General features: G+C 40.6%; 1 protein-coding gene across 2 annotated transcripts in view; it reads left to right on the forward strand.

Moving 5' to 3' along the window:
• The window catches only part of TMEM245 (transmembrane protein 245), a 79,644-nt gene that overhangs the window by 40,692 nt on the left and 26,515 nt on the right, over positions 1 to 12,437 (forward strand). For both annotated transcript variants that reach the window (XM_015092997.3, XM_027964135.2), the window contains 4 exons: positions 3,852 to 3,950; positions 6,881 to 7,012; positions 11,019 to 11,141; positions 11,271 to 11,416. In XM_015092997.3, coding sequence (XP_014948483.2) covers positions 3,852 to 3,950; positions 6,881 to 7,012; positions 11,019 to 11,141; positions 11,271 to 11,416 — 500 coding nt within the window. The remainder of the gene's footprint in view (positions 1 to 3,851; positions 3,951 to 6,880; positions 7,013 to 11,018; positions 11,142 to 11,270; positions 11,417 to 12,437) is intronic.

Genomic DNA, 12,437 nt, shown 5'->3' on the forward strand with positions numbered 1-12,437 from the left:
AGAAAGGGCCAAAACTAAGTGGGGATGGAATGCCACACTCAGGAAAGAAAAAAAAAAGGTTTTTATAGCCTACGTTTAGGTATGAACAGAGAAGGTTACTTTCTATCTGCTTCTAGCCTACTTTGTCAGCTGTATCTCCTATGTCCTCTGTTCATTGTTATGGTTCTAATCAGACCCCCTAGTTTGCTCTTTCCTCAGCGTTCAGTAATCTCATTTTAACTTGATTACTTTCTTCAAGACCCTGTCTCCAAATACAGTCACATTCTGGGGTCCTAGGGGTTAGGACTTTACATAAGAATTTAGAGGTGGAGGACACCATTAAGCCTGTATTGTGGCCTAAGGAGAGAGTATAGCTTGAGGAGGACCAGATTTCCTGCACACTTAGGCTTTTGAAGGCCAGAGAAGTGAGCCAGCAGAGAAGATGGAGGAGGAGGAGCCCTGTGTTGTACCCTGTGTGTCAGCGAGGCCTGCAGAAGAAAATGGTTCAAGAAAGACTTGGTTGGTTGTATCAGATGCTGCCAAGATTTCAAGCAAGTTGGAACAGACATTTGCCTTCTGACTTACTCCTATATTTGCAGATTAGGCTGTTTGCCTTCAGCTACACAGCCCTCAGATGGCATTCTGACTGCTCTTAGTGTGGAATTATGTTTCGTATACAAAGCGCATCTCATACCACTAGTGGTATGCATGCTTCAGTGATTTTTTGTAACAGCAGTGATGTGCCTATTAAACTCAGTTCTCTGGCCCAGTCTTCCTTGTGACTTTTGATAATATAATGTTGCAGGCTGGTAATTGGGGTCTGTAGTATTCTGCTATGATTGATAGCGCCACAAATTTGAAAAGAGTGTTTTATAACATGCTGCAAAATTTTGCTGAACTCTCTTTTGAGTTAGGCTTCCCAGGTGGCTCAGTGGTAAAGAATCTTGCCAGTGCAGGAGATGGCACGTTCGATCCCTGGGTCAAGAAGATCCCCCGGAGAAGGAAATGGCCACCCATTCCAGTATTCTTGCCTGGGAAATCCTATGGACAGAGGAGCCTCGTGGGCTACCATCCATGGGGTTGCAAAAGTCAGACATGACTTATCGATTAAACAGCAACAACTCCTTTTAGTTAATAGTTGTGGTATTTTAGTTATTCACCGTTGTGCTGGGAGTGAGACAGCTAAAGGAGATGTCAGTTTGAAATAGCTCTTTATTGCAGTAAAGGCCACTGTGCAAGCAGCCAAAACTGGAGGCTGTCTGTGACCATTTTAGGCCTCTTCTGGTAAAAGGAGATCCCAGAGGCTGACAGGTCATAGGATTGTGAGAATCTGATGATTGTAATATATAAAAAACACAGTTTAAAGTCAGTAGAGGACTTTGTTAGTGGTCCAGTTTAAAAGCCCGCCTGCCAAGGCAGGGGACATGGGTTCCATCCCTGATCAGGGAAGATTCCACCTCTGTGGGCAGCTAAGCCCTTGCGCCGCAGCTGCTGTAGCCTGCACGCCTAGCGCGAGTGCTCTGCAGCAAGAGAAGCCCGCACCTTGAGAAGCCCGCACACCACAGCCAGAGAGTGACCCCTGCTCGCCGCAACTTGAGAAACCCTTGTTCATCTCAACCATGAAGACCCAGCACGGCCAAAAACATTACGGATGAATAAATAAATAAAACTTTTTTAAAAAGATTAAGTCCCCATGATTGTAAAATAAGTAGGGAGAGTTAGAATAGGGGTAATGGTAGTTTTTAATTATTGTGGATGATTTGCTCTGTTAGATGTTCTTTGTTCATAGGTTATATATGCTATAGATGAAAGACTATTAGACAACTTTTGATCCTAACTCTGCTACTTTTAATCCCAACTCTTTGCTGCATGACCTTGGGCCTATTATAGATTCTTTCTGTTTTCTCATTTTAAAAGAATAAAGGGTTAACCAAACCTTTTTCTGTCTAACTTTGTTGAGATTGTTGCAAAGGTCACAGAATGTAGGTGAAAGCCATTTGTAAACTAAAATACTATGCAAAGATGAATGGCTTTTATATTCACTAATTTGTCTTTGGTTTATGAATAAATCAAATGTAAGAGAAAACACTGAGCAGATATATTTGTATCAAGTATGTCAAAAAACTGGTCCAGATCTATAAGATCAGCATTAAATGGTCAGAAGGTATGGTTTAGTTCAGTTTAGTCGCTCAGTCATGTCCGACTCTTTGCGACCCCATGAATCGCAGCACTCCAGGCCTCCCTGTCTATCACCAACTCCTGGAGTTCACTCAGACTCATGTCCATCGAGTCAGTGATGCCATCCAGCCATCTCATCCTCTTTTGTCCCCTTCTCCTCTTGCCCCCAATCCCTCCCAGCATCAGTCTTTTCCAATGAGTCAACTGTTCGCATGAGGTGGCCAAAGTACTAGAGTTTCATCTTTAGCATCATTCCTTCCAAAGGAATTCCAGGGCTGATCTCCTTCAGAATGGACTGGTTGGATCTCCTTGTATGGTTAGGTCACACAAAAGGAAATACGTATTGAAAACCAACATGGAAAATGGTCACTCTCATCACTAAAGAAAAATAAAAATAATTATTACCATTTCACACCTATTGAATTATCTAATAATTTAATAATTTATCAGTTCATAAGGTTTGGGAAAAATTGGTTCTTTCATACAACATTGGTAAGTATTAATTGGTATAGTCCTTATAGAAGACAGTTTAGCAGTGTTTCACCAGAGTCATTCAAATGCTTATTTCCTTTGATTCCTGTATGTTTATCTTAATGTTAGTAATAAAAAAGTTGCATAAGGATATTTATTGCAGTGTTACTTGTGACATTATAAATTGAGAACCATCTCTATGTCCTATGATTGATTAAATAATAATAGAAAAACTTAGCTAATATGAAACCATTAAAAATAAAGGTTAGTGTTGAAGAATAAAAATGAAATGCAAAAGAAAACACAGAATTCTAAACTGTATCTGTGTAAGCAGGCAGAAAGTTGCAGAGGGAAAAATGGCAGCAATTATATTAAGTGGGGCAACAAATCATTGTCTTTTTAAAAAGTCTTTAAGATTACCATATGGTTTTAATAACATGTAAAATGTGGGATGAGATACTATAATGAATAGCTTTCTCCAAGTTATCTTGTCTTAGTGTTTTTGATTTCCCAAACCCTGAGCCAGTCTTAATTGGTCATAACTCTTGAGTCCTGACATCTCTGGCTCAGACAGTAAGGAATCTGCCTGCAGTGCAGAAGACCCGAGTTCAGTCCCTGGGGTGGGAAGATCCCTAGAGAAGGGAATGACTACCCACTCCCGCATTCTTGCCTGGAGAACCCCATGGACAAAGGAGCCTGGTGGGCTACATACAGTCCATGGGGTCGCAGAGTTGGACACGACTAAGCAAATAACACACACTGAGACCTAACATCTCTCAGCATATTCAAAGGAAGATTTGTGTTTATAGCTAAGGTTCTAAAATTTTACCTAAAGTTGTGTGGTAATTCTAATGCTAGTGTAAGTGTAACATGATAGATACTTCCATATAACGGATGAGCACCAGGGTCACTTGGAAAAGATTTTTCTCTGGGCAGATGAGATCAGAAAAGTCAGTAAGCATGGCTTTGTTCTCTTAAGACCTAAAGAAGTTTTCTTAGAGACCTAAGAACAAAGGAAATAATCAAGAAGCAAAAAGACAGGAGAGAGAGTATTTACTGGAAATACTGGGTAGAGTTTAAGGAAAGAACAGTGTGGTTGGAGGCAGTTAAATAGTCTGGGACATTTTAGTTTGATTTGGAACAAATGTAAAGACCAGCATGTATTAATTTTACTGGATTGTTGCCTGAAACACTAACTCAGATTAAATCTGTATTCCTTCCAGCTTCATAAAATTCTCGGAGATAAGGTGAATAATACGGCCGTAATTGAAAAACAAGTACTAGAACTTTGGGATAGGCTGTATCATTCTTGGTTTGTAAAGGTAAGTTATTTTAGCTAAGGATTTCAGTTGTAAACTAATAATGTCCTTTTATGGACTCATTGACTAGGTCGGATTGTGTTAACACGGAGATTTCATTTCTTGACATTTTTAACCTGCAAGGTCTTAAACCTCAGGTCATTAAAAGTCAACTTGAATTGATGATTAACCTCATGGCAGAACCATCAGTTTCTCTGTTATTGGTGTTCTATCTGCTTTTCATTATCCTCAACAGTGTCTCATCCTCTTAACCAGATCTGTGCAGTAGAAGTGTGATGCAAGCCGTATATATAACGTTAACTTTCTAGTGGCTGCATTAAAAAAAAGAGAAAAAAAAAACTAGGATGGATGAGATTCATTTTAATAATGTATTTTACTTAACACAGTATACCCAATATATGTCATTTCCATATGTAATTAATGAAAAAGTAATGAGATTTTATATTTTATATATAACATATACATATAAAATCTTTTCCATTCTGAGTGCTAGAGGTCTGGTTTATCTTTTACGCTAAGAGCATATTTAGGTACTCGGTAGCCACAAGTGGGTAGTGGCTACTATTTGGGACAGTACAGCTCTGGACATTAAGAACTTTTTCTTTGCGGAAGGGAAAATAGATCCAGAAGTTTAGAGATGATTATTTTATTTTAAATAAAGCTTTAGTGCTTCTTGTAATGATGTGTATAATTTTTTACTAAATATAAAAATGACAGTTTGAAAGCAGGTAGTCATGCCAGCCATTTTGTACACTGTTGGCAGGGCCCTTGGGACTGCCATCAGGGACTGTGCTGTGGAAGATGCCTGTGCAGGGGCAGAGAGATCGCGTCGGGCAGAGTTAGCTTGGGTGACGGGGAGGAGGGTGTAGTTGAATATTTGCATATGTTCCCTAGTGACCTGTTTGGCATTGTGTGCTCTTGGCAGTTCAGTTCAGTCGCTCAGTCGTGTCCGACTCTTTGTGACCCCATGGACTGCAGCACACCAGGCTTCCCTGTTCATCACCAACTCCCGGAGTCCACCCAAGCCCATGTCCATCGGGTCGGTGATGCTATGCAACCATCTCATCCTCTGTCATCCCCTTCTTCTCCCGCCTTCAGTCTTTCCCAGCATCAGGATCTTTTCCAGTGAGTCCGTTCTTCGCATCAGGTGGCCAAAGTATTGAAGTTTTAGCTTCAGCATCAGTCCTTCCATAGAATATTCAGGACTGATTTCCTTTAGGATGGACTGGTTGGATCTTCTTGCAGTCCAAGGGACTCTCAAGAGTCTTCTCCAACACCACAGTTCGAAAGCATCAATTCTTCAGCACTCAGCTTTCTTTATAGTGCAACTCTCACATCCATACATGACTACTGGAAAAACCAGAGCTTTGACTACATGGACCTTTGTTGGCTCTTGCCTAGGAGAAGTTGAAGGAATGGTGATGGGTTTTGTGGGTTTTTCAATAATTGAGAGTTAAAACTCACTGGGAGCACCTCCTGGTGGTCCAGTGGTTAAGACTCTGAGCTCCCAGTGCAGGGAGCTCGGGTTTGAGCCCTTGACAGACCTAGATCCCACATGCCACAACTAAGAGTTTGCCTTAAGACCCCACAAGATACAACTAAGATCCAGTGCAGCAAGATAAATAAATGAATATTAAAACCAAACAAAACCTAACTGGGGAATCTCTGGGTAGATACCTGCTGAAGAGCCAATTACAAAGGTTGTATCTTGTTTCTTCTGCTAATTCTGGGGCTTCTGCTTACACACAAACAGCTTTTACTGTCCCTTACCCACTTTGAGCTTCCTGAATGGTCCAGGGAGGTCAGGTCAGTGTTTTAAAAGCATAGGTTTGTATGTGGGTAAGTGCATTACTTTCTTTACCTCTTTTACTAGGACCTAAGTCTAGTCAAGGCTAAGGTTTTTCCTGTGGTCATGTATGGATGTGAGAGTTGGACTGTGAAGAAGGCTGAGTGCCGAAGAATTGATGCTTTTGAACTGTGCTGTTGGAGAAGACTCTTGAGAGTCCCTTGGACTGCAAGGAGATCAGCCCTGGGATTTCTTTGGAAGGAATGTTGCTAAAGCTGAAGCTCCAGTACTTTGGCCACCTCATGAGAAGAGTTGACTCATTGGAAAAGACTCTGATGCTGGGAGGGATTGGGGGCAGGAGGAGAAGGGGACGACAGAGGATGAGATGGCTGGATGGCATCACTGACTCGATGGATGTGAGTCTGAGTGAACTCCGGGAGTTGGTGATAGACAGGGAGGCCTGGTGTGCTGTGATTTATGGGGTTGCAAGGAGTTGGACACGACTGAGCAACTGAACTGAACTGAATGTTTTCCTTGCTAGTGAAGATTGGCATCCCTGGGCTTTTTGGAAAAGTGCAAAAATGGAAACACGTGCAAAATGTTAAAAATCTACTTCTATTTCTAAATTTTAACCTTACTAGTCGCTTTGTTTATTCATCACCCTTCCACATCTGATACCATTATATTTAATATTGCTTTTAGCTATACTTTTTCATATTTTATTTCTCTCTGCTCTCTTTAGCTTGTTTGGAAGAGTAGTAAGGTACAAGAGGAAAGGAGGGAAAAAGCAAAAATGGGAGACTAAAAGAAAGGTTAGAGGGGAGAAAGCGGGGGAAAATAAGATGAAAGTATATGCTATGTTCATGTTCAATTGAATATACTGACGGGTAAAGTGTGTTCATGAACATGCTTAGGAGGGATGCATTTAAGCTAGGCTGAGACACAGTAGCTAGAATATAAACAGAAAAACATATTTCGGGTCTTTTTGATGGAGTTCTTTGTTAATTTCTGATATAATACGAAGTTTTTCACCTCTGTGTATTTACTAAACTGCTCAAGTGGACCTGAAACAAAGTAGGCTATTTATATGTCTTCTTGTCTTCAGGTTAAGACGGGGGTTTCATGTCTGAACTGTTTTGTTCCACAGAACGTATCGCACTCTGGAAGGCACAGAGGGCAGAAGCTGCACATAAGTCGTCAGAATAGCTGGCTGGGGGACATTCTCGACTGGCAGGATATCGCTTCCTTTGTCCACGAGAACATTGAGACATTTCTTTCGGTAAGAAATAGTATTTTTTAATTAAATTGGACTTAGGAAAAAACAGACTCTAATTCCCAGGTTTTTTTCACACACGTAAATGTCTTTCATCACCCTGATTTTAATGCCATGAGATTTTGCAGTTTTGAGAATTCTAAATGCACCAGGAAGATGTCCCAAAGCTGTAGGCCTCAAGTGTAGCTCCCCTGATCTCTCCTCTATGGTTGAAGAGTAACCAAGAGATGCTGACTCAGGAAGCATGCACGATGCTGCAGCTCCCGGGTTCTGAGAATGGTGTCCTCATCCCCGAGACTGACCAGAATGCCCCTAGTTGAACCACTAGCAAGGGAGCCGCCTTTGGTTGGTCAGGTCCTTTGTCAGATAGAAATATGGTTCCGGTTACAATAGAGAGACTGGGTGCTTAAAGGCTTAGATTTCTGTCATCCCTCCTGTCCTTCGTTCATGCCACCCGCCTCTGCCTTGCTATGCAGATCGGAGGCAGCAAGGAACAGTCTGCAGTGTTGCTGAGTCTCACTCCATAGCATACTTTGTGAGGTCTCTCGGCCTGTGGCTTTTCACAGAGATGAGAAATCCTCTCTTGTGAATAAACTTGTAACTCTTTTCATGTTAATAAAAATGAGGTTTGGGACTTCCGTGGTGGTCCAGTGGTTGGGAAAAGCCCTTCCAGTGCAGAGGGTGCAGCTCCGATTCCTAGTTGAGGAGCTAGGACCCCACATGCCTCGGTGCCAGAAAACCAAACCGGAATGGAAGCAGTGTTGTGGCAAATTCAATAAAGAGTTTAAAAAAAAAATGGCCCACATCAAAAAAAAAACTTTAAAAAAATAAAATTTTTTAAAAAGTGGAGGTTTGCTGTGCTAGATGTTTTTAAATTTTAGTTTTTATCAGAACAAGAGATGACCATAGCTGAAAAGTCGAAGATGCTTTAAAGTGTTAAATAATGAATAGTGTTGCCCCTGCTCTGTGCTTCCCCCTTCAGTCTCATTCTCCAGAGCTCTGCATTCTTTTAACTTTCTCTGTGTATTTACCTCTAAAATTTCTAAAATAATATTTATGCTGGTCTTCCTGGGTTTCACAGTGTTATCTTCGGCTTCTGACATGGAAGATGAAGATACAAGTCTCTCAGTGCCTCCTTACTGCTCCCCTGGGGTTTTCTTACGACTCTGTTGGGCCCTTGGCCCATTCCTGCACTCACATTTTCCTGTCCTCCCAATCGCCTAATATAGCTGTGATAGTTTGAGGTTAAATCTAGAAATTCATGTCCTTCAGTTCTAAGAATGTTGCTTTTGATAATCCGTTCCCTCTGTTTTCTCTAGTCCAGTGGCTCTCAAACTGTTTGGTCTGAGAGCTCCAAAGAGCTTTTGCTGATGTGCATTCTATTGGTATTTATTGTATTCTCAGTTAAAACCGAGAACTTTAAAAATATTTAACAGCTACTAAAATATAATGTTACTTGTTGACATAAAGAACGTGCTTTTTGTGTTTGAAAAATAACCATTTTCCAAAATAAAATAATGATTTAGTGATAAGAGCGGCTTTCATTACATTTTTGCAAACCTATTTAATGTCTGGATTCTCATACTTGTTCCTGTACTCAAGTCTGTTGGAATATGTTGTTTTGTTTGAAGTATGTGAGGAAAATCCAGCCTCACACAGATATGTAGTTGGAAAAGAGAGGGAAGTCTGTTAATAACCTTTTCAGATCATTGTGACAGTTCTTTGATACTACTCTGACACTCAGCAGATGGTATTTCTTTAAGGTTAGTTGCAGTGTGGAATTTGAAAGCATTATCAGTGAACTTTTTCTACTCTCTTATATTAGGGTCCATGGATCTGTCTTGGTTAGGAATGGATCTTTCACCCTTACATGATTTTGTAACGTGCACTGGTCATTTGGAATTAATGTTCACTAATTTCTAAATATTGACATTTTATTATACAGTATTAAAAAAAATCGCGTTCTTTAACATCACCACCTATCTCATCAGAAAAAATCTTAAGAAACGTCAAGGTCAGCCCCTGATTCAGTTTTTTAGTTTTATAATACCCAACATCTATTTCTTATTTTCTGAACCTTTCTTAATCCCTTTGAGTACATAGAAAAGTTGCTGGTTTGTGGCTGGCAACTACCAGTCTATAGTTAATGTATTCTGTTAATTTCTTAAGAATTACCACAGCGTATTTCCTATCAGTATGACCCAGAAACTTTTTTTAAAAATTTTTAATAAAAATTCCAAAGACAGAATTCCCCAAAGACAAGTAAGGGCATTGTTGGTTTGTTTCTTGGAATCAGTGGCATTATTCATTTATTCTTTATCCCACAAGGTCAGTCAGTCAGTCATGCATATTTTTGTAGGCATCATGAAGCATTTGCAAGATTTTATGTAAGGAGTTATTGTAAATGAAACTAGCCTTCCAAACTCCTCTCATGAAGCCTGCGCTGAGGTTTGCAAGAAACACCGAGGACAACAAAATACGCCTTTTATAAGTCGTATGTTTGAGGCAGGAAAGGAATGGATAGGCCTTTCATAGCACAGATGGTATAACTTGGACATATGACAGAAAACAGAATTTCTCTTTTGGAAAGGGCACCAAAATAAAACAGATGTTAGGAGTTCTGGTGCCCAGCTCTGGTTCCAACTTACTAGCTTCAGGCCCTTGGGCAAGTTTTTTAAAATCCCTGAGCTTCAGTTTGTATGTCTGTAAAACGGAAATATCATCTCCACTGCTTCCCTCACCACCTTGCTGTGAGGTTTAGGGAAGCATTTTGAAAGCTATAATGGAAGGTGTTTTTCTGATCATCCTGCCTCCATGTTTTTCATTAAGAGAGAGGGAGGATAGTCCTCTCAATCTGATTTAGGTATTGACCGTCCAGTGATGTCCGTGTGTTCAGTCATCTCTTGTGTTGTTGGAAAGAGGGTGTTTGCTGTGACCAGTGTGTTCCCTTGGCAGTACTCTGCGAGCCTTTGTCCTGCTTCATTCTGTACTCCAAGGCCAAACTTGCCTGTTACTCCAGGTATCTCTTGATTTCCTACTTTTGCATTCCAGTCCTCTGTGATGAAAAGGATATCTTTTTTTTCATGTTAGTTCTAGGAGGTCTTATAGATCTTCATCGAACTGTTCAGCTTCTTCAGCATTAGTGGTTGGGGCATAGACTTGGATTACTGTGATATTGAATGGTTTACCTTGGAAATGAACCGAGATCATTCTTTCATTTTTGAGACTGCACTCAAGTACTGCATTTTGGACTCTTCTGTTGACTATGAGGGCTACTGCATTTCTTCTAAGGGATTCTTGCCCACAGTAGTAGATACAGTAGTCCTCTTGGGGATAATAATGGAATGGACATTATCAAGTAGGACTGAATTCATGAAGAGATAGGAAATGAAAACATGTAGGCGTGCTATAAACATTATACATCTTCTTTCAGTAATATTTCACATGTGTTAATATCTGGTTCTAGTGAATTTGCTGGTGGATCAAATGAACTCAGTAGGTCTTAGTATAGGGTCATGTCTATCTGAGGAAAGATTTTCAGTTGCAGAGCTCTGACCCCATCTGTTCATTTTGTTTTGTGACTTCAGTTCATTTCTGTTATTGTGATGTTTGTGAAGTCATTGAAGTGATGTTTTTATATTTTTCAATTGTTCTAAGTTGGAGATGGCAAGGTAGTAGGGGAGGTGACTAATAAGGCAAATATTAGGATTTCATGGCCTGCACTTGTGGTCCTAGAAGCTACATCCAGTCACAGGTTACATTCTGGCATGTTCTGTAGGTGTTTTTTTCTCTGTGTGCCATGTTCACATAGTTATAGTCATGCTGTGTATAAACTTTCTGTGTCTGGTTTTTTAAACAGAGGAAGTTTTTCAAACAGATACATTTAAAAAAATATCATCAAATCTATTTCTGCATTACAGCAGGGATGTTTTAATGGTGGCCTACTCTTTGAAGTAGGTTCACCGTGATTTATAACTGTTTTCCTTACTGAGCGTCATTCGAATGTTTGCAGATCTTAGAGTCTCTGTGGGTCGTCATGAGCCGGAACGTGAGTCTGCTCTTCTCCACCGTTACCACGCTCCTGACCATCCTTTTCTACAGCGGGACTGCCCTCCTCAACTTTGTCCTGTCACTGGTATGTCCACACAGCCGAGCACATGTCGCACGCCTTCCACAGCAAAGCATATTCTTGGTTCCGCTTGTGTTATCCTTCCTGTAGTTTCCAAATGTGGTATTTTAGGAGATACTGTCCTTTGTTTTGCAGATAATTTTCCTGACCACACTATTTTATCTGTTAAGTTCCAGTGATGAGTACTACAAGCCAGTGAAGTGGGTGATAAGCCTGACACCACTATCTCAGCCAGGTCCTTCTTCTAATATTATTGGCCAGTCTGTGGAAGAAGCTATCAGGTAGGGATAAGATTTATGCTGTTCTTACTTCCCTCAGAAACTGCTCTCCACGAGAGGCCTGTTTTTCTGTCTTGAGCCTTCCTAGCAGCATTCAGTGCTAAACGACTGAGGGACACTGGCATTTTCAAATTTTTAAAATCTCCTTTGCGAGGATAACGTAAAACATTTTCAGTGTCCTGCCCTCAAGTCTGTGATGTGCAAAGATCCAGTGGCCTGTCTCCATCAGCTTTACATCCACAGGCTCTTACTCCAGCTTCTAATCATTACTTGGTTTACTCAGGTGAAGCCCCTCCTACACCACACGTACACCTTACCTTCTCTCAGAAGCCTCCTCGTACTCTCAGGAGTTCTGACTTTGCTCATGAAGGAGAGTAGATGGCCTTCCTGTTTCTTCCTCTTGCCCTCTGCAGCCAGGCTGTGCCCTCTGCAGGGGGTACTTTGGATCCTAGAAATGAGAAATTTGCAGTTATCTCCAAATCATAGGCTCTGTGTGTATCATAGCTTCTGGCCAGAAACTTCCATCATGTCATCTGATATCCATGTATCACAGGCTTGACTTTTGAATGAGCTGATTCTTCAACTTTTATTCTCCATATTCTCTTTCCAAGTCACTGACTTCCTTTTCCTTTTCATCATGTCAGGTAGGGAAAGGCCTTTTGCAGCCTTGTTTCAGCTCCTTCCCCAACCTTTGTCCCTCATTGTTCTTAATTCATTAATAAGACTCTACTTCATTTTGACTTCAGTTGAATAGCTACTCAAATTAAGTCCTCGTGTTATCCATGAGAGCTTTTTTTTAATAAGTTGTTAGGTGTCTAAAGCTTCTCTGAATAGTGAATCTTTGGCTGGCATTTCTGTTTCCACATACTTTTAAGAAAATGATAGTTGCTCAAAACTAGTCTTCTACAGAAATCTTGATTTGACCTGATAATTTTGTCTGACTGATTTTGGCTTTTTTTTTTTTTTTTCTCCACTGTGTTCATGTAACAGCTGATGAGGATACCACTTTAATCTTTGGAAAATC

This window comes from Ovis aries, chromosome 2 (assembly GCF_016772045.2).
Source record: "Ovis aries strain OAR_USU_Benz2616 breed Rambouillet chromosome 2, ARS-UI_Ramb_v3.0, whole genome shotgun sequence".
Classification (NCBI taxonomy): domain Eukaryota; kingdom Metazoa; phylum Chordata; class Mammalia; order Artiodactyla; family Bovidae; genus Ovis; species Ovis aries.